At 36.5% G+C, this 23,534-nt stretch overlaps 2 protein-coding genes across 3 annotated transcripts in view; one reads left to right on the forward strand and one right to left on the reverse strand.

The window, feature by feature from the left end:
* The window catches only part of LOC141394063 (uncharacterized), a 917,654-nt gene that overhangs the window by 449,998 nt on the left and 444,122 nt on the right, over positions 1–23,534 (reverse strand). The window lies entirely within an intron of this gene.
* Positions 1–23,534, forward strand: part of LOC141394066 (uncharacterized) — a 190,603-nt gene that overhangs the window by 117,903 nt on the left and 49,166 nt on the right. For both annotated transcript variants that reach the window (XM_073967901.1, XM_073967902.1), the window contains exon 9: positions 9,002–9,146. In XM_073967901.1, the coding sequence (XP_073824002.1) occupies positions 9,002–9,146 (145 nt within the window). The remainder of the gene's footprint in view (positions 1–9,001; positions 9,147–23,534) is intronic.

Raw genomic sequence — 23,534 nt, forward strand, 5'->3', positions numbered from 1 at the left:
TCGCTGTCCTCTATACGACGCTGTAAGTTTCATTAGGGGCAAGTCCATACTTCCTGAGAAAATAGCCTGAAAGCTACCAAAAACCCTATAACACCGTGTGTAGAGATTGGAGCGCAAGATAACTCACGGACGGATCTGCCGATTCGGTCCAAAATTTGGCTTTCGTAAAATTTTGCCCAAACTTAGTTCAAGTTCAAAGATGGATTATATCGGTCCACTCCTTCCGGTACCTCCCCCACAAAAGTTCGAAAATGTTCGGAAAATTTGTGAGTACGATAACTCTTGAAGGAAGTAACCGTTTTGTTCCATACTTTGCACATTATGAAATTTCTACCAGACTTAGATGAGGTTACAATATGGAGTCAATCGGTAAACTCCTTCGAGTGCCTCCCACACAAAATTTCGGAAAAGTTCAGTTTTAGACCTGCTCTCGAATCGCCTTGGTTTTTGTTGTAACATCTTGTATTCACTGTCCCCTATACGAAGGTACAAGTTTCCTCAGGGGCAAGTCCATACTTCCTGAAAAAATAGCCCGAAGGGTGTAAAAACCCCCTATTGCACCCCAATTGTCTATGTCGGTCCATTCCTTTAAGTACCTTTTACGCAAAATTTTTGAACTTTAATCCTAATCAACATTTTTGTGGGTTCATACGACCAAAATTTTGAAACCCCCTAAATACATAGGTTTTTGTGAAAAAAGTGTTTCAATTTGCACAGGCTGAGGGTATATCTCTGTCGGCAAAGCCGACTGATAATTTTTTACTTGTTCTTTTGTACTTTTTTCAATTTTTTTGTTCAGACGCCCCAGAGAGTTGTATGTTTTTGTTTACCCTTTCATTTTGTTGACAAAGGTATTGACTTGGTATTTATTATCCTTTTTGCTAAAAGCACGACAGGAATCTGGAATATTTTTTTTTTTTATTTTAATAAACTGAATCGATAAATGATTAGGGCAATGGATGAGAATAATGAAATTGAAATACATATGCAAATATTTAAAAGTTAAGGCCTCGACACATAAGCGGCTGGCTTTCTGGCTGAAGTCATTTCTGGTAAAAGACTAAAGACCAAGTTCAATCTAATTCATATCGACACCTCCAAATAATAGTATGCTAAGTCTAAAAAGTGAGTTTTGCAGGAGAAGCTCTCAAAGTTTGGAATTTTTTTGAACTTCCGTACTATGCTAAGTCAATATTTGTTTACAACTTCTGTTCGGATTGACCGATCATTACCAAAATTTGACAGAATTTAAGTTAAAGGACGATCGACACCTCAAAATAATAGTTTGCTAATTCTGAACAGTGAGTTTTGCAGGACAAGCTCTAAAAGTTTGGAAATTTCTTTGACCTTCAGTACTATGCTAAGTAAATATTTGTTTATAACTTCTGTTCGGATTGTCCGATTATTACCAAAATTTGACAGAATTTAAGTTAAAGGACGTTAAATATAAAAATGTAAAGAACTTGAAAACATGTTAAGTCGACTTAGCATACTATTGTTTGGAGGCGTCGATATGTGGTTCTGACATTTCTTTATTCCTTTCCCAGAAATGACTTCAGCCAGAAAGCCAGCCGCTTCTGTGTCGAGGCCTTTATTTGTATTCTCTCCCAAAAAAAATTGTTGTTCTTAATGACAATATAGCCACAGGCAGCTGATTTTCTTAAACATCCAAGGGTGACGAAAACAAAGGCTTTAAAGCGGGGTACACACGATCAGTTTTGACTGACAGCTTTGCTCAAATAATCGGTTGCTTGCCAGTATGGCTGTTCATTTTGGTCATTCATCAGGCAACCACAAAAAATTTTGTGGATGTTGAACAGTCAGTTGGTTGTTTGCTGGTTTGATGGTGTGAACAAAAAAGCGTTATTCAAGGATTACATTTGCGGTATAAATATTATATAAAAACAAGTAAGAACGACGTGGCCGAACTTGTTATACACTTCACCACGATTGAAGTAAAATGGAACAATTAGTTTCCTTTGGTTTATGAAGAAGACTAATTACCAAATTTCAGCAAATTTCGCCAATCTATACCGACAAATTCATGCGGAAAGTTTTTAGACTCAAAGAAGACTAATTAAAAATTTCCGATATTTCGGTAAGATAATGTGGCTAAAACCTAAAAATATCAAAATTAAGAGGTATGCTTCTATGGGGGATAAAGGAAGACGTGGTCATATACTAATAATTCTTTGCAGGATTACTTTATAACCTCCTGGAAGACTAAATAACAAAATCCAATAATTTCGGTGGGATATCGACGTCTCAACCTTTAGAATTACGAAAATCGGGAGCTACCGTTCTATGGGGGCTATACAAAGGCATGGACCTATACCGACAAATTTCATATGGAAAGTTTTATACCCCAAATGAAGACTAAACACCGAATGTCAGCCACTTTGATGGAATATTGAGGCCACAACCTTCAAAATACCGAAAATCGGGAGGTACCGCCCTATGGGGGCTATATGAAGGCGTGGACCTATACTGAAAAAAATCCGGGGGAATGTTTTATACCCCCAGCGAAGACTAAGTACCAAACTTTAGCCATGAAGGCTTGGGCCCATGCCAACAAAATTCTGGGGGAAAGTTTTATTCCCAGCGAAGACTAAATACCAAGTTTTAGCCATTTCGGAGGAATATTGAGGCACCAACCTTCAAAATACCGAAAATCGGGAGGTACCGTTCTATGGGGGCTATATGAAGGCGTGGACCTATACCGAAAAAATTCCGAGGGAAAGTTTTATTGTCCCAGCGAAGACTAAATACCAAATTTTAGCCATTTCGGAGGAATATTGAGGCCACAACCTTCAAAACACGGAAAATCGGGAGGTACCGTTCTATAGGGGCTATATGAAGGCGTGGACCTATACCGACAATATTCTAAGGTAAAGTTGTATACCCCCAACGAAGACTAAGTACCAAATTTCAGTCATTTTGGTGTGATAATGAAGCTAAAACCTTAAAAATACCGAAAATCGGGTGGTGCCGTTATATGGGGGCTATATCAAAACGTCGACCGATATAGCCTATTTGCAATACCAAACATCCTAGGAGTAGTAGAAACTTCTATACCAAATTACAAAGCTCTATCTTAAAAATTGCGAGCTGTATCTTGATTTCAACAGACGGACGTACATGGTTATATCAACTTAGAATTTTATCCTGATCAAGAATAGGGTCTCCGATAAATATTTAGATGTGTTACAAACGGAATGACCATAATATGGAGGTTATAATTAAGAATTAGTGTTTTTCTATTAATTTCGAGAATTACTATTGAAAATAATGGAAAAATTTGAATTACTAATGAAATAATTCGAATAACAAATGGAATAATTCGAATTACAAATGGAATAGAATTCTCGAATTACAATTAAAATAATTCGAATTACATCTTGTAACGACAGGGTTTTCCCCTTGTGCTCGAGTAAGCTCGCGGGGCCAAGGTTCGTACAGAAATTTATATTGTATAGAGACAGAAAGAGAGAGATGCGGGTGTGATGTTGGTCGAAAATTTCAAGTTCTTTTATTGACTAAGATAAGAGGTTCATAGGCTAAAGATTATAATGGTAATAGTTTTGGTAAGAGACTAGTAATTATATGAGTAGGATGTCCGTCCGTAACAACCGTGGTATCTTCGCTCAGTTTGGGAGTGCTCCTCCGAGAATAGGATAAGTACTAGGGCTGGGTGACAGCATACGGGACCGTGGACTTGTGAGACCTGGATAAGTACTCTTAGCTACGTGGGAGAGACCTGGATAAGTACTCTTAACAACGTGGAAGAGACCTGGATAAGTACTCCACGTCTCGTCTACCGAGAGCCGGATGCCTACAGGACACTAGAAACATTGATTTCACTTCGACTACGTTGCCGCGGGTTGATGTTAATGTACCGAAGGTCTCACACTGACTCACCCAGTTTGAAAAACGTCCGCCTTTTATATGCTCGTAGACCACGTGTTTCCCATAGAAATAACGGGACCTTGTTTTGATCTAATTTGGCTCTCGCTCTCTCAGCAATTCCCTTTATGGCAGTTGTTGTTTATCTCAACCATTGGCTGAGTCAAACTCACGTGAGGCTAACGGGATATTGACAGACACTGATGGGTTTCGTTTAAAATTAAAATAAATTCCTTTATTCATTGAAACGTAACCAAAACAAACAAAATTCAAAGGAGCAAGGGTGTTGGCAAAATTGAGGGCCACCGATTTTTGCCGTTACAATCTGAAAAAGGTGTTGTGGAGTAGAACTTTTTGGGGACAACGTGGAACAAAGTTTGGTCCATATCTGCTTTTGTACTCGTCCAGTTCCGTCCGTTTAACACTTTTTTTTAAATTTATTGAAATTAGATGGGTAAAAACGTGTGTTTTTCTATACCGCTTCCCATATTAATAACACACGGTGCTCTTGAATCAAATTTAAATGGAAGGTGCTTACACATGGGAAGTTTTTGCGGATTCTGAAACTACAATGTTCATAGATGAGATAAATAAAAAAAAAAAAAAAAAAAAACAAAAAAAAAATCGCAAGAGTGCCTTTTTAATAAATCGCGATTCAAATTGACATTTTAAGGGATTGTTTAGGTTTTTCCGATTTTGTTTAGAAACCGCAAGTCCTATCAAAACGAGACTGAAGAAAATGAGGTAGCTATGAAAATTCTCTACAAGATTGACCTTCACGGTAATTTCGTAGGTTTTACCATTTTTGAGATATTTAAGTTCAAATTGGGGCAATGCACTGACTGTGTCGCCTCCTCATAAAGCAATGTCATAAAGGGTGCGCCTTAACTAACTTTTAATGAAAACCGCTTACACGGGGAAGTTTTTGTGAATTCTGAAACAGCAATGTTCATAGGTGAGAAAAATCCAAAAACAAGAAAAAATCGCTGTAGGGATTTTTAAATAAATCGCGGTCAAAATTCACATTTTTATGTGTTTTTTTTTTTGCTTTCACGATTTTGCTTGAAAACCGCAAGTCCAATTGAAATGGAGCTAACGAAAATGCTGTAGCTGTTCAGGATTGGCGTTTATGATTTGTTCTCAGGCTGTAACATGTTTGAGATAAAGAAGCTCAGTTTACATTTATAGGTTTTTTTGTTAGGGTTTCGCGATTTTGGTTGAATACGGCAAGTCTTATCGTCATGGGACCTGAGAAAATTCTATAGCTGTTAAAATTTTCTACAAGACTGGCTTATGTAATTTTTCCTAGGTTGTACCATTTTTTAGATATATAAGTTTAAGTTGGCAAATTGCAGTCATGACATTGTTTTATAAGAAGACGATACAGAATTGAATTGAATTTGAATTGTCCCAATTTCAACTTCTATATCTCAAAAGTTGTAAAACCTACGAAAATATCATTAGGGTCAATCTTGTAGAGAATTTTGAGAGCAACAACACTTTCTTTATTCCCATTTTGATAAAACTCGCGGTTTTCAAGCAAAATTGCAAAAACCTAAACAACCCCTAAAAATTTAAACTTGAATCGGGATTTATTTAAAAAGCGCTTCGGCGATTTTTTTTGTTTTTTGATTTTTCGCATCTATGAACATTATAGTTTCAGAATCCGCAAAAACTTCCCAGGTGTAAGCACCTTCCATTTGAATTTGATTCAAGAGCACCGTGTATAGTTTTTTTCTACAAAAATTGGAATTTTTATGCCATATTTTGTGTGATGTATCATAGTGACGTTCTGGACTTATCTGCATTTCTCTCTTATCGAAAATAAAATATGACCATATTAAAATGAGTCGCCAAACACATTCACCTATGATATCAAGTAGTAATCCAGCCGGATTCTATTTGTAGCACAATGAGTTCTTCTTTATCGTCGAATTCGAAGGGGGTTTCTCAAGGGGGTAGGCGCTTGGACCACTAATGTAAACAGAGTCTAATTTACATATATACATTCAATATTCCAAGTGACCTTTAAAAGGTTTTCGACAGGACATTTTTACAACAATTTCACTATCCCGAGACCTCATTCAAATTATGTATCCTACATTCCTTTTAGACTTTATTAAAAATCTTTTTTTTTTATTTTATTAAATTTAATGTCTAACTTCACAGTACCCAAAAAAAAAAAAAAAATAACCACCAACCTTAAGTCTCTCCTCCTAAGGCCATGAAATTTCAGCCTCAACCGCATACATATACCAAAAGCCAAGTGTCAGTTATCCAGCTGACACTGCTGGTATGTGTTAACCGGTGATAACTTCCAAACAAATGTCAAACACGTTGACAAAGATTAAAAATAAAAGGAGTTAAGGTGTAAAACCAAATTTATGACGGTTGTTTGTCTGAGAGAATACCAGAAAAAAGGACATAGCAAAAGCAAAAAAGTAACAACAGCCAAGGTGAAAAAAAAACAAAAGTTAGACATGATGTGTTACTAAGCTGGTCTACATACAGTGACGGTGTTTTATTTCAGGGTTGGTATAAAGATAAGGGACAATTTAAAATGTTGTTTTTTTACAATGTTAGAAGATATGATTTCACGCAGCTTATACTGCACTAGAATATGGCAAAACGGGCGAGAGTAGAACAACAGTGTTATAAAGGTCACCTTAACATTAAAATTGTTTTGAAAGCAAATTTTGCTCAATGAAATTTTACATCTTTTTTGAGGATGGCCGAATATCGATGGTTACTAAAAATAGAAATGCGAAATGTTAGAGGCTATATAAGAGGACACTTATGATTTATCTCATGGAAAAAATTTGTCATTAACTCTTAATTTTTGGATACAAATATGTGTGGCCTAATAAAAAACAACAACATCTACTATTGTTCTGAGGAACTTGTTTGCCAGCACTCTTTGATGTGAGTAAATGGAAGTTAGTGTGTCTGCCAAGCTTTCAGCTGTAAAGGTCTGAAGAATATTATTTCATTACTTCATAAAATCCCAATCGCAACCTACGACTTATTGAACACGACGTCATAAATTGTCTTCATATCCTTCCTGACATCTTCAAAAATTATTAAAAAAAATAATTTCAATTTCCAGGAAATACAAATCAATTGTTTTGCATGTTGTCAACCAACCATCCGATATAGCAATAAATTCAAATAAAAAGGTTTCCCTCTACAAGTTTAATAATCGTTATTTTCATTTCACACCAAATCAAGATGAAAATACGAAAGCATCAGCAACCTCCACCACTAAACGCAATGTCATCATCATTTTTCATTATCATTTGTACCTACATACATACATATTTTCTCTTCCTTCGTTTGTTTTTGCCCTGAAAGCAATGACTTTGAAACTTCTATGAAAATAAGGAAACCGCAATGAAAGCGAAAACAACAGCCACAAACAAAACGAAACGGAAATGAACAACAATACGGAAAACAGTAACAACAAAACTTTACAGGTGTGACGGAAACGTTGAAGAGGAGAGTGAGGATATATATGGGGGAAATTGTGTTTATGTTAACATTTTTCAATTTTTTTTTGCATTATCATGTCACACAAAAGAACGGACATGTAAACCCGGTACTGATATATTTTGATCTACGTATATGAATTACGCACACTCATAAATATGAATGAAACTGAGAAATATGAAATAATATTTTTTATTTAGTTGAATAATAGGGTGAACGATTGCATTTAAAGACTCTGCTTTTGTTGATCTATGACTGGGAGCCATCGTGGTGCAGTGCACTCAGAAGGTCTGCGGTTCAATCCCTAACCAGAACATCAACAATTTCGGCGGTAGCAAATCCCCTCAGTCTAATGCTGGCTTACATTTCCTGAGTATTGCTGAGCTCTTGAAACAATTTTAAATGGAAGGTGCTAACACCTTGGAAGTTTTTGCGGATTCTGAAACTACAATGGTCATAGATAAGAAAAATCAAAAAAAAAAAAAAATCGCCGGATCGCTTTTTAAATAAATCGCGATTAAGGTTCAATCCCATTTTGATAGGACTTGCGGTTTCTAAGCAAAATCGTGAAAACCTAAACAACCCCTAAAAATGTCAACTCAAATCGCGATTTATTTAAAAAGCTCTTCGGCGATTTTTTTGTTTTGTTTTTTTTTCCTCATCTATAAACAGTGTTGTTTCAGAATCCGCAAAAACTTCCGAGGTGTAAGCACTTTCCATTTAAAATAGTTTCAAGAGCACCGTGCCCCTTTAAATGAAATCAGCAACCCAAAAATATAAGTTTCCAGGTTAAGTCAAAATCTATTAATTTTTAGATTTTTGGCCAGGTTTTCCAGAAAACTGGCCACTGTGCACCGCTTTTCTGTCGGAGGCGCAGGTGAGGTAACAAGCCTTTCGAAAATTCTGTTTGTTGATTCTGAAGATGGAAATTGTTATTATTGTTAAAAATTAGTTGCATGATCTGGAGATCACAATTTTGGATTCATGTTAACAGCTCTTCGATTTTCCTTTGCATGTCCTGCTATATTTGGGAATGAGACCAATTTACCATTTACAAAGGCAGAACTTTATGATTTTCTCATCAGATGACCATATACCATCGACTTTTAAGGTTCATCCCACCCTTTTGTATACCTAAAGTCACATATTCATCATCATCACAAACTTCATTTCGATCGGACATTTCTTTCACTTTTCTCTGACATATAAATATGAAAATACTACCGAACAGCATGAAGTAAAAGGTGGAAAAACAGCAAAGTATTTTTCTTTTTTTTCTGTCATATTCACAAATTTCATATAAATTCAACAACAAATGATAATTCAGTAGCATTTCTTTAACATTTCCTTCCAAAACAGCCCTCCGGGAAGGCTAACGGGAGTACTGCTTGCTTGTATATTTCTTATGATTGGAAAATGTTGCCATTTAAATTAAATTTTATGTGAATGTTAATTTTTATTAAGACCATGTTAACACAATTTCATTTGGGAGATTTTAATTTAATTTATTTTTTCTGATGTTGTTCTTGTTATTTGTGTATTTCATGTCTTCATCGCCGGTTTGCTGCTGATGTTGCTCCTGCCGTTGACGATAATGTGTTCTGACACAAAGAGGCAATGTGCGTTCCTTATGGATGGGCGTTCTGTGGGCATTAACTTCAGGCACTGGTGTGGCGGTGGCATTATTACAAGGTTCAGCTGGTCCCTTGATTGGTGTGGCAATATCAGCATCATTACTGCCACCGGTTGTGAATTGTGTAAGTAGAAACAAACAATGTCTTTTTAAGGGAAATTGAAATTGAAGATGACATTATTACAAATATGGAATATGCAAATATTGGAATTACATGTGAAACTTTTAGGGGGAATTTCTTGTCCTTTCTTCTGATGCGAAACCAACCTCACATTTCCATTCGTTTTCGAACATCATGCACTTAGCCATCAAGAATGTGGGCCTAATACTTAGCACTTTTCATGGTTTGTTTGCCTGACCCATACCAGAGGCTTATATTAAACAGAAGAGAATCTTGCAAATCCAGTATTTTAGCCAGAATCTAATTTTATAATTTATTATCACACATAGTTAAGCAGTTACGTATGAAGTTTTTGGACGGACAAGAAGGGGGTGGTATACATAGAAGAAGTGAAGCTAAATAATTACTTTTACGACTAACGATTACATATCATGAACAACTGTTAAGAGATGGAAGAATATTGCTAGAGGCTATAAAAATGAATGAGTAGACAATGCCGTATATGCCATGATATATGCAAGGCATAAATTCTCTTGTAAGTGGATTGAGAACAAAAACATTTGTTTATAGCAGAGACGCGCTTCTTTGCAATGAAAGTATAGTGAGGGCGCCCACTGAGTTGTTTGTGCATTTGCTAGTCTCTCTCACTTACAGTGTAGGCGAATAATAAAAAAAACAATAAACATCATGTGGTTGTTGTTTTCTTCACTCATACATACACAAACAACAAAAAACAATCCAAACCCACGGCAGCGGGTTCTTTCGTACCGGATTGACCCGGAACAACACAAAACCAAAGTTCCGGCCAGCGGCTGCCACCTCAGTGTGTACATGTTCGTATTTGTTTCGTTTTTCTGTATTGGGAGCAACATATCCCGGAATGCCTGCTCCGAATTCTATTGGTCCGAGCCGGGACGGGGGAAAACCCAGGACCAATATATCTGTGCTCAGTTTGTCACATCCGCATCTTCACCCACATCCAACCTACGGTGAGATGCAATAGATGTCAGGATTGGGTGCATCTAAGGGGTTGCTCTGGACTCGTCCACGTGAGGGACTACGACAGGGACTATGTTGCTGCATGCTGTGTGAACACAGTCCCCAGTGAGTCGTCGTCGGATTACGAGACTCCCTCGTCGTCTGATTACGAAACTCCCCCGCAGTCCCCTCGACAACAACCGCACACGCAGCCTTTAACACCAGCCGTTGTTGTCCCAATCCCCGAAAATGCAGCCTTTTTGCAATTGAATTGCAATGGACTCCGAGGTAAGATCGAGGAGATAGTAGATTTTATGAGTCGGAAGAACATCAAGGTCGCGGCGGTGCAGGAAACCAAGCTGAACAACAACCACAGCTTTGTGATGGTTACAATGTTCTGAGGAAAGATCGCACCAGAAGTGGAGGTGGGGGATTGGCTTTCCTATTGCACCAGTCTGTCCAGTACAGACCTATCTCGCTTGAGCCTGTCTCTAATGACCCGTACATGAATGTATGGGGGTAGCAGTCAGGTGTGGAGCTGCCGAGATAGAGTTGCTGAATGTATACATCCCGCCGAGAAATAGCTGTATCCCTGATTATAGGCCTGGCATTATCCCGCTCTTGCAAGGTCATAATCGTCAGGTCCTGGGGGATTTTAATGCGCATCATGAGATGTGGCATTCGGCCCTCGGAAACGACCAGAGAGGTACCGCGCTGGCTGAGCAGATTGATAGCTCAACGTTTTGCACGGTCAATGAGTACGCCCCTACAAGAATTAGAGGAGAGTGTCACAGTTCGCCTGACATAACCATCGTGTCACCTGGTCTGACAAATGACGTTACCTGGCAACCCGTCATTTCCCTTGGATCAGACCATCTCCCCATAATTGTCTCCATTAGTACTTCATCACCTCTGAACGCCGCACGTTCGTCAATCATAAAAAAGCTGATTGGCCGAGTTTCAGAGAGTTCACCAATCACCGCTTCAGAGAATTGCCCAATCCTTCTGATGTTCGGGTTGCGGAAAGGACGTTCCGGGACATCATCACTGCTGCAGCCGCTCGCCATATCCCTGCTGGTCGAATACCCGAAGTAAGACCAAATTTCCCAGCAGAGGCGACGGGATTAGCAAATGAGCGTGATTAGCTTCGTCGTATCAACCCCAATGACCCCAGAGTCAGGGAGCTGACACTGGAAGTTAACAGGCTGGTCGACGAAAGGCTTGGACCGGAACATTGGAGTCGGTATAGGTGAATTCTGGGCAACGGTTAAGTCACTCTCGAACCCTGGAAGAAGGGAAGATAGGACCTCAGTCACGTTTGGCGACGTTACGTTGACTGACCCGAAGTGGTGCGCAAGTAATTTCAATCGACAGTTTGTCGAGCAACCCGAGAGTGACAGGGCGAAGAGAAGAGTATTACATCGCATCAGATCTCTTCCTGCCGAGGATGAACCACCACAATTTACAATGGATGATGTTGCCAATGCCACCATCTCCATGGTAATGTTGAAGCAGCTGGATGAGCCGGGAGTCGAGTATCGCACCAAAGTCTTCAACTTGTCGCTAGCCACCCTCGTTGTTCCCGAAGTCTGGAAAATGGGCAGGGTGGTCCCACTACTGAAGCCAGGCAAGGATGCTAGCAAAAGTGAATCGTACAGACCGATTTCGCTTTTGTCGCCGTAGCAAAGACACTTGAGGCCTTGCTCCTCCCCAGTATCAGAAATAGCTATCAAGTTGCCGATCATCAACATGGATTCCGTAAGCAGCACAGCACGACAACAGCGCTGCACGCCATTACCACATATATCTGTAAAGGACTCAACCAGAGACGGCAGTGCGATAGAACAGTGATTGTGGCGCTTGACTTATCAAAAGCCTTTGATACAGTCAGGCACTCCACGCTGTTTGAGGACATTGAGCAGACAACCCTCCGGCCAAGCTTGAAACGTTGGATAGTCAACTATATGTGTGGACGCCAGTCGTACGTGGAATTCAGGAATAAGAAGTCCAAACCCCGTAGAGTGAAACAGGGAGTTGCCCAAGGTGGGGTGATATCTCCGGAACTGTTTAACTTCTACCTCTCCTGTATTCCACCCCCTCCAGACGACAATGAGATCGTGACGTATGCGGATGATTGCACGATCCTGGCGTCGGGTACCTATCCTGATGACATCTGTGAGAGACTGAACAACTATTTAACCGATCTTACCACCTTTTTCCATTCGAGGAATATGCAGATTTCCCCCACAAAATCTACAGCCACTCTGTTCACCACATGGACAGCGCAGTTTGGACGTGAGTTGAATGTCGTGGTCGACGGTAGCAGAATTCCGACCACAAACTGCCCTAAAATATTAGGGGTCACATTCGACACTACATTCACGTCGTGCGCACACGCCACATCTATCTGCGACAAGTTGAAAAGCAGGAACAAGGTCCTCAAGTCCCTGGCCGGCAGCACTTGGGGTGCAGATAAAGAAACCTTGTTGGCCACATATAACGCGATAGGTCGGTCTGTGGTAAGCTATGCGGCTGCAGTCTGGTCCCCGAGATTGTGTGAATCGAACTGGAAAAAGATTCAAACTTCCCAGAATGCCGCCCTGAGAACAGCGACAGGGTGCCTCCTTAAATCTTCAGTGGACCATCTACATGAGGAGGCAAAAATTCTGCCTGTAAAGCAACACAATGATATGCTTTCGTTGCAGTACCTGCTTGGATGTTATCGTGTGAGCCATCCCAATCACCATCTTGTGGGTAGGCCCGGCCCATTCAGGGAGATCAGGAAGGGTATCCATGCTCTAGAGGGAGAGGTCCAACGATACAGGAGAGAACCCCTAGATCAACAAGCATATCAAGCAGGATTGAATAGCATTCACACGGACGCAGTTGCCAAGGCCTTAAGCAATTATAGTGTTAATAAAGTACTCGGAGTACATCCTCCATCTATCGCAGCTGAGGAGCGTCAGCTGCCACGACAAACCAGAGTAGTTTTGGCTCAACTACGCTCGGGATATTGCAGTCGCCTAAATTCGTATTGGGCGGAAATCGATCGTGCCGTGCAAGACATATGCCCAGTAAGCGGCATGGGCCCGCACAACACCTTTTTAACTGCCCCGCCAAACCTACCCATCTAACTCCAGTGGATCTGTGGCTACATCCCTTCGAAGCAGCCACTTTTTTGGAACTGGAGATAGACCCAGAGCCAGATTGAATAGAGGAACGAACAAATAAACATAACAAAAACACTGTTACAACAACAACAACAAAAAACATTGTTCCACAACATCCCATACGGGACAAGGGAGACTTCTCTCATACATACACACACACACTAAAACATTGATGGAAATTATTGGGCGACGCTGGTTTATAGTTCAAGGAGGACAGTTACCCAGAGATCGAATGAAAAACGAAAATAGCAAAATTTCATCTGATGAACTTTTCAATTGTAAAAAAATCATCGGATGAACTTTTCTAGTTCTCCGGATAAACTTTTCTATAGTAAAAAGTTCATTGGATGAAATTTTTTTTATAGTAAAAAGTTCATTGGATGAACTTTTGTATAGTAAAAAGTTCATTAGATGAACTTTTCTATAGTAAAAAGTTCATTGGATGAATTTTCTATAGTAAAAAGTTTATTGGATGAAATTTTCTATAGTAAAAAGTTCATTGGATAATCTTTTCTATAGTTAAAAGTTCATTGGACGAACTTCTCTATAGTAAAAAGTTCATTGGATGAACTTTTCTATAGTAAAAAGTTCATTGAATGAACTTTTCCATAGTAAAAAGTTCTTCGAAAGAACTTTCCTAAAGCAAAAAGTTCATCAAAAGAACTTTCCTATAGTTAAAATACATCGAATAAACTTTTCTATAGCAAAAAGAGCATCGAATGAACTTTTCTTTATGATAAAGTTCGTCAAATGAACTTTTTTTCAGGGAAAAAGTACATCGGATGAAGTTTTCTATAATATAACTTTTATCGGATAATAGCTTCTATAGTAAAATGTTCATGGGATAAACTTTCCTATAAAAAACTCTTCGAATGAATTTTCTATAGTAAAAATTCATCGGATACACTTTTCTTTGCTAAGAAGTTTATCGGATCAACTTTCTCCAGTAAAAAGTTCATCGAATGAACATTTCCGTAGTAAAAAATTCATCGGATGAACGCTTGTTTAGTGAGTGGTTCATCGTATGAACTTTTCCATAGTAAAACATTCATTGGATGAATTTTCTATTGTAAAATTTCATCTGATGAACTTTTCTATTATACAAAGTTCATCGGATGAACTTTTCTATAGTAAAATGTTCACCGGATGAACTTTTCTATAGTAAAAAGTTTATTGGATGAACTTTTCTATAGTAAAAAGGTTGAACTTTTCTTTAGGAAAAATTTCATCGGATGAACTTTTCTATAGTGAAATGTTAATGGCAAACATTTTATCGACCGATCTTTTCTATAGCAAAAAAAAAATTCTTCGCATAAATTTTCTATAGTAAAGAGTTCATCGCAAGAAATTTTCTACAGCACAAGTTTATTAGATGAACTTTTCTATAAAACAAAGTTCATCGGATGAACTTTTCTATAGTAAAAAGTTCATCGGATGAACTTTTCTATAGTAAAAAGTTCATCGGATGAACTTTTCTATAGTAAAAAGTTCATCGGATGAACTTTTCTATAGTAAAAAGTTCATCGGATGAACTTTTCTATAGTGAAAGGTAATCGAATGAACTTTTCTATAGTAAAAACTTCATCGGATGATCTTTTCTATAGTAAAAACTTCATCTGATGAAGTTTTCTATAGTAAAAATTTCATCGAATGAACTTTTCTACAGTAAAAAGTTCATCGGATTAACTTTTCTACAGTAAAAAATTCATCGGATGAACTTTTCTATAGAAAAAAATCATCGGATGAACTATTCTATAGTAAAAAGTTCATCGGATGAACTATTCTATAGCAAAAAGTTCATCGGATGAACTTTTCCATAGTAAAAAGTTCATCGGATGAACATGTATTTCATAGTAAGGAGTTCATCGGATGAACTTTCATAGGGTAAAAAGTTCATCGGATAAACTTTCCTATAGTGGAAATTTCATCGGATGAACTTTCCTATAGTAAAAACTTCATCGAATTAACTTTTCTACATTTAACAATTCATCGGATGAACATTTCTATAATAAAAAAATATAATAAAAAATGTCTCTCATATCTCACCATTATCTCCCCTCCCCCATATTAATTAATATGAAGTATACCCATTTTCGTTTAAATGGGAAAGGGGCGAACTAGTTATTTGTCGTCGTCCTTTGTTTGAACATTTTTTTCTTATGAGATGTTTGTTTGGACATTTGGCTTTTGTGGTGTAATTTATTAAGTTAAGGGTTGGAGTGGGGTCAATGAACAATGGAATCACATACAAAGAGACAAATGAGGACCATCTTTCCCACTTAATGTTAGTTTTCATAAAGGATAAAATGTAACATTCTTTAAGTTGTCAGTCGCTGTGTGTCATTGAATTTCCATAGTTACCACACAAATGTTCATGTGTTAGTGTTAACTGTGTCAACGGCAAGAACTACTACCGCACTAGAAGAACACAACATTACCAGGCCGTGGGATAAATATTTGTACTTGGTCTATGGCTGGTGTTTGCTAAAGTTGGCAAACCACACTTACCATGATTAAGTGATTTTAACGCCATTGCTTGTTTGTTGTCGCATGAATTTTGACTGATAATGGCCTGACTTTTTCATGATTTTTTGTTCATTCTTCAGGTCTTTTTAAAGTAATGGAGTGGAACATAATGCCATTTTGTTGGATCATAAAAACCTTTGTAGGCACAAAGTTAGGGTTTAGATGTTGTGGAGACTAAGGGTAGAGCAATCTAAGTAGCTGAGACTAGTAATAGAAAGGGGCTATGATAATGGCCAAAAAGATTAAGGAAACCTACGATGAGCAGCGAAGCTTTTGAAAGAATATTATTAAGTACCATTTGAGTTAAAATTGTGAGTCTCTAGAAAATTCAACCATGAACCTTCAAAGCAAAAAATACATGATTTTTTTATAAATTTCCTATCGGATTTATTATTACATATGTATGTACATATTTCAAAGTTCGAACACATTTCCTGCCATCAGTCATTCGCAACAAACATTTATTTTTATTTGTCTAACAAATAGACATTTGTTATATTGTGTGTATTTATTTGCACATATTTGTCTACAAATCTAAATTTTCAACACTAAATTACTTTTAAATGACTTTTAGCTTTAAATTATGGTCATTTTTTATTTGTTTTGTTTTGATTTTTTTTCATTACAAAAATTTGATATTGGATTTATTTTGGGTTTACTTGAAATTTTTACTGGGCATTTGGGAGGTCCACAAAAGAAACATATATCACACACACACAATCACACTATCACAAAACAATGACCATAACTAAATTGTTCGAAAAAAACATGAGAAGAAAAAATATTTTCCCCAAAATACATAAATAAAACAAAACGAAACACTGCTGCTGTTGTTGTGACAGATTTATTGCTGTAAGTTCAATGTTGTTGTAGCAGTGAACACTTTTTATATTTTTCTACCATACACTGTCGGGGTTATTAGCTCGCCTATTCGCTTAGCTTTTGATACCCTCCAGCGTGTTAAGGGTTCAAGGCATTTAATTTCTCTGCTGTCACTTTTATGCTGCTACTGCAAAATAATGTAGTTCAAGTTTAAATTTATGTTTGACGAGGAAAAAGTGAAATTTATGAGAAGTCTTTAAAATCAGTTAAATGGATAACAGTTTATAAATCCACAATTGTTTAAAAATGTATTGAAATTATCGGAAGCTTTATGCTAAATAAAAGTAACACGTTTTAAATGGGCGAAATAAAAAATAACAAATGTTTCACACTGGTATAAAGGAAAAATTGTATTGACAAATTTTAAAAATTAGAAAAAATAGTAATCATTCAAATCCCATTACCAAATAGGACTTAAAATTTTTGTAATTGATCGTAGTTTAACACAAAAAAAAACAAGAAATTCGAAGGGGTCAATCATTGTTAAGAATTGATTTTAAATATTAAATCGCGAAAATTGCATCCAAGCCCATTGTGAAATTTTTTTATATTTTTTGTTAAATAGCTGATAAAACAACACAACATACAAGAAAAATGTTTTTCAAATTGGTCCAATATTAAAGAAGTTATGAGCATTTCTTTGCATATACATAGTTTTTACAGAATTCGACATTTCTGGAACTGATAGTCCAAAAAAATCTGAAAACATACTGAAATGTTTTGCTAATGAGAAGCATCACCAGATTATATATATTAGGAAAATTGGAGGAAGGATTAGGGTTTGTTTTTGCTCCTACTAAAGAACATTTGTTGAGAAATAATCTTCAAATCGTTTTGATATATTATTTGTGTTATGTTACACCAATTTTCATTAATTCAAGAATTTTAAATTATATTTTAAATTTGTATTAACAGCCTGTTTTTGTAACTCAAATTTTCCGTGTCGTTCGTTTTTGTCACACACAAAAACACATTTTGGTTTTTGTATCCAATGCTGTTTGTATGAGTGTGAAACCAAAAGAAACTTTTCATTTCCCTCATATATTTGGTTTTCATAACAAAAAATTACAAACGAAAACGTCTGAAAAAGACGATAGAAAGAGACCCAACGTTTTGAGCTGAAATTTTGCTGAAGACACATGCATATGATGGAAAAACGATCTTTCCAAAATGTATTTTGACATTTTTTGAAAATTGTTTTCAAAATGTGTCTGTATATTGAATATTTTTTTTTTGGGATTGCCACAAGGAACATATTTTTAAATGAGAATAATTCAAAAATTGTGTTAAGGGTTCAAGGCATTTAATTTCTCTGCTGTCACTTTTATGCTGCTACTGCAAAATAATGTAGTTCAAGTTTAAATTTATGTTTGACGAGGAAAAAGTGAAATTTATGAGAAGTCTTTAAAATCAGTTAAATGGATAACAGTTTATAAATCCACAATTGTTTAAAAATGTATTGAAATTATCGGAAGCTTTATGCTAAATAAAAGTAACACGTTTTAAATGGGCGAAATAAAAAATAACAAATGTTTCACACTGGTATAAAGGAAAAATTGTATTGACAAATTTTAAAAATTAGAAAAAATAGTAATCATTCAAATCCCATTACCAAATAGGACTTAAAATTTTTGTAATTGATCGTAGTTTAACACAAAAAAAAACAAGAAATTCGAAGGGGTCAATCATTGTTAAGAATTGATTTTAAATATTAAATCGCGAAAATTGCATCCAAGCCCATTGTGAAATTTTTTTATATTTTTTGTTAAATAGCTGATAAAACAACACAACATACAAGAAAAATGTTTTTCAAATTGGTCCAATATTAAAGAAGTTATGAGCATTTCTTTGCATATACATAGTTTTTACAGAATTCGACATTTCTGGAACTGATAGTCCAAAAAAATCTGAAAACATACTGAAATGTTTTGCTAATGAGAAGCATCACCAGATTATATATATTAGGAAAATTGGAGGAAGGATTAGGGTTTGTTTTTGCTCCTACTAAAGAACATTTGTTGAGAAATAATCTTCAAATCGTTTTGATATATTATTTGTGTTATGTTACACCAATTTTCATTAATTCAAGAATTTTAAATTATATTTTAAATTTGTATTAACAGCCTGTTTTTGTAACTCAAATTTTCCGTGTCGTTCGTTTTTGTCACACACAAAAACACATTTTGGTTTTTGTATCCAATGCTGTTTGTATGAGTGTGAAACCAAAAGAAACTTTTCATTTCCCTCATATATTTGGTTTTCATAACAAAAAATTACAAACGAAAACGTCTGAAAAAGACGATAGAAAGAGACCCAACGTTTTGAGCTGAAATTTTGCTGAAGACACATGCATATGATGGAAAAACGATCTTTCCAAAATGTATTTTGACATTTTTTGAAAATTGTTTTCAAAATGTGTCTGTATATTGAATATTTTTTTTTTGGGATTGCCACAAGGAACATATTTTTAAATGAGAATAATTCAAAAAATGCTAAAAATTCACATAATGGAAACACAGCACATATACAAAGCTTTTCGGAATCAAACGAATGCTTTTCAATTTTTTTATAAAAACGAAAATTTAAAAGAGTTCGTTTGAGTACGAACGATACATTTAAAAAATATTTTTTTACAAAAATAGGCTGCACGCGTTTACTTTATTTAAATCAAATTTAGAACAAAAACTACTGTATAAAATTTCACTCACTATTTTCTATGATTATTTTGTTATTGCTTTCGTTGAACTATCTCTCTCTCTCTCTGTCATATTTGTTTTTGTCTATTAATATTTCTACATTGTGATAACATTCATAGCAACCCCTCTATCTTATTTATTACCTCTGCCCAATTGGTTTTTTACATTCATCCGTCTGTTTGTATGTGTATTTGCGAATCGACTAGCATATCGCTAGATCATTGTGGAACATTCTACATAGAGAATACAAGAACAGTCTATGCATTATCGAGCAAGTATAAATACAGGAGTGTAGCAGGTGGGTCTTAAATCAGACCGCGAGTTTTAAATCAGACCGCAAACTGAAACCGTCAGTTAGTGGAGAGGTAAAATAAAGCTGTGTAGAGTTAAGTAAATTGAAGTCGGTAACGAATATTTAAAGTAATGTCAATTAAGCATTGTAGAATCGTAATCTAAACCCTCGTTTTAGTTGGTACAAATAGAATCGGGTAATAAAACAACGTCTACACCAGATTAAGTTAAACCCAATTCTGTGACAGCGCCAACATAAAAAATGTTTGTCTTTTTAGGCGAAGATCAATTTTAGTATTAATTTTTAATTAATCTCTCGTTGGAAATCGAGCTTAATGTTAAAAAAAACTGTAAAAACAAACTGCATTTGAAAGAGTAAAAGTTAGATGATAGCGAAGCCGTCCCACATCCAATATGTCTGAGGAGCCTTTTTTTATCAAAGGCGAAACATGTCATGTCGGCTTTACTTTTATTCATTAAGCTCGATTTCCAACGAGAAATAAAAACAAGTTAGAACGGCGGCCGGTCCGAACTTGTTATACCCTCCATCACGAGTTGTATTGAAGTAAAATGGAAAAATTAGTTTCAATTCGTGTATGAAGAGAACATAATACAAAATTGCAGCAATTCGGGGGTATTTCAAAACGTCGATCTATACGGACAAATATCTGACGGAAAATTATTAGACTCAAAGAAAATTCAATACCAAATTTCAGCCATTTTGGAGGAATATTGAAGCCACAATGTTCAAAATACCGAACATCGGGAGGTACCTTTCCATGGGGGCTATATGAAGGCGTGGACCTGTACCGGCAAATTTAAAGGGGAAGTTTGAGTATCCCCAACCAAGTCTAAATACCAAATTTCAGCCATTACGGAGGAAAATTGTGGCCACAATCTTCAAAATACCGAAAATCGGGAGGTACCGTTGTATGGGGACTATATGAAGGCGTGGACGTATACGACAAATTTAAAGAGGAAAGTTGAGAAGCCCCATACGATGTCTTAATACCCAATTTCAGCCATTTTGGAGGAAAATTGTGGCCACAACCTTCAAAATACCGAAAATTGGGAGGTACCGTTCTATGCAGGCTACATGAAGGCGTGAACCTGAACCAACAAATTTATAAGGGGAAGTTGTATACCCCCAACAAAGTCTATATACCAAACATTAGCCATTTCGGTGGAATATTGAGGCCACAACGTTCAAAATACCGAAAATCGGGAGGTACCGTTCTATGGGGGCTATATGAAGGCATGGACCCATATCGACAAAATTCAGGTGGAAGGTTTTATAACCCCAACGTAGACTAAGTAACAAATTTCAGCCATATCGGTGTGATAATGAAACTAAAACCTTCAAAATACCGAAAATCGGGAGGTACTGTTCTATGGGGGCTGTATGAAGGTGTGGACCGATACCGACAAAATTCTGGGGGAAAGTTTTATACCCCTAAAGAAGACTACGTACCAAATTTCAGCCATTTTGGTAGGATAATGAAACTAAAACCTTAAAAAATACAGAAAATCAGGAGGCACCGTTCTATGGAGGCTATATGAAGGTGTGGACCGATACCGACAAAATTCTGGGGGAAAGTGTTATACCCCTAAAGAAGACTACTAACCAAATTTCAGCCATTTTGGTAGGATAATGAAGCTAAAACCTTGAAAATACCGAAAATCGGCAGGTACAGTTCTATGGGGGCTATATCAAAACGAGGACCGATATATCCCATTTTCAATACCAACCATCCAACAAGTAATAAAAACTTCTGCACCAAATTTTGACTCTCTATCTTTAAAATTGCGAGCTGTATCTTGATTTCAACAGACGGACATGGTCCAATCGACATAGAATTTTATGCTGATCAATAATATATATACTTTATAGGGTCTCCGACGAATATTTCGATGTGTTACAAACGGAATGACAAGTTTAATTATACCCTCCATAATATGGTGGAGGGTATAAAAATTGTTTTCATATTTTACATGGACTCTCCAACCTGTCAACCTTATACATTTTCATTTATAGCACTTTCATAGTTTTTTTCTATTTTTTAACACATAGTCTCAATTTGGTATTTTTCTTAGTTTTGAGAGAGGCCCTTTTTCAGCTATATTTATCAGGGTAATTTCCTTACATTTTGTATTAAGAATTTCCGGTCGACTCCTTGAGATCTGTATATGAGTTTAAAATCTTTCGTGAAGAGACAGACTTAAATTTGATTCTCGTGCTGGGAACTTCAGCAAAAAAAAAATCAAGTAAGAGAGGGTTATAGTCGGACAGGGCCGACCATTTGGTACCCTATTCCACTACACCTGGGCACTATTTTATATGATTGCGACATATCTTAGCCATCTGGTAATACATACATAACTTCATATACATGGTAACATACCATAGATATAAAACATACATACATATATACGCCGTCATTACTGGAAACGTAAAGTATTATTTTCCGTATTTTATAATGACCAATCGGGACTTTTTCGCTATATATTATTAAAACAAGTTAGAAAGTTTCAGTCAGCTGTGACAACGGACGAGTACTTAAACGGCACTCTTTCCAAAATTTGTGTGGGAGTCCATATTCGGATGTAATCTAAGTCTCTAAGAAATAATACGATGTACAAAATTAAGACAAACCGGTTTCTCCCTTCGAGGGTTATCTTAGCCACTAGTCAGTTTAGTTGGCTTCGTCTCAGGAAGTATGGAGTTGCCCAAAAAATGCACCGTCGTAAAAGTGGCCGCAAGGCGAACAGTTTTCAAACAAATTCAAAACGGTTTGAGAAGAGCTGTTGAACTATAAATTTTTCCAAAGGAGTGGGACGATATAGTCTATATTCGTATCTGATATATGCATTTAAGTAATATTTTCACATCCCTAGTTTGGAACAATTCGGTTAGTTGTAATTAACGGAAGAGGTAGACCGATATGGTCCATCTTCGTACTTAAACTAAGTTTGTGAAAAAATTAAGAGACCTAAAATTTGAACCAAATAGGTTGATTCTTGGAAAGCTATCGTGCGCACCAGCCAGACAGACGGATGGACATGGGTAAATCGACTCCAAATTGTCTGAAATGGATTTCGTCCAATCATACTTGGGGTCTAAAATCATTATTTCGATAATCTCGTTGGCCCAAAGGTTGAGGGTATAAACAAGTATTAAAAGAATTTTGGAAATAGTTTTCGGTGATTTTTATCGAATCGATCAATGAACAAGTAAAAAAGTATCAGTCGGCTTTGCCGACAGAGATATACCCTCAGCCTGTATATATTGAAAAAAAAATTCCCAAAAAACGTATGTATTTAGGGGTTTTTAAAAATGTTGGGAATTTGAACCGACAAAAATGTTCATTAGGATTAGAGGCCAAAAGTTTTGCGGAGTAGATACTAAAAGGAATGGATCTACATCGACCATTATGGAAGTGGATCTCCAGCCACTACATATGGTGCCATATGGGGGTTTTTACACCCTTCGGGATGTTTGCTCAAGAAGTATGGACTTGCCCCTGAAAAAACGTTTACCATCGTAATTGTGGCAGCGAATGCAAGTTGCTTCAACAAAAAAATCAAAGTGATTCGATAGCAGGTCTTAAAGTGAACTTATCCGAAATTTTGTATGGGAGGTACCGGAAGGAGTGGACAAATATAGTCCATATTTGAACCTGATCTATATCTAGTAGATATATTAGGATGTGTAAAGTATGGACCAATTCGGCCTCTCCCTTCAAAAGTTACCGTATGAACAAATTTTCCGAACACTTTTGAACTTTTGTGGGGGAGGTACCTGAAAGAGTGGACCGATATGGCTTATCTTCAAACTTAAACTATGTTTG

The sequence above is a fragment of the Musca autumnalis genome, unplaced genomic scaffold (genome assembly GCF_047663935.1).
Source record: "Musca autumnalis isolate F117 unplaced genomic scaffold, ASM4766393v1 scaffold_2, whole genome shotgun sequence".
NCBI lineage: Eukaryota > Metazoa > Arthropoda > Insecta > Diptera > Muscidae > Musca > Musca autumnalis.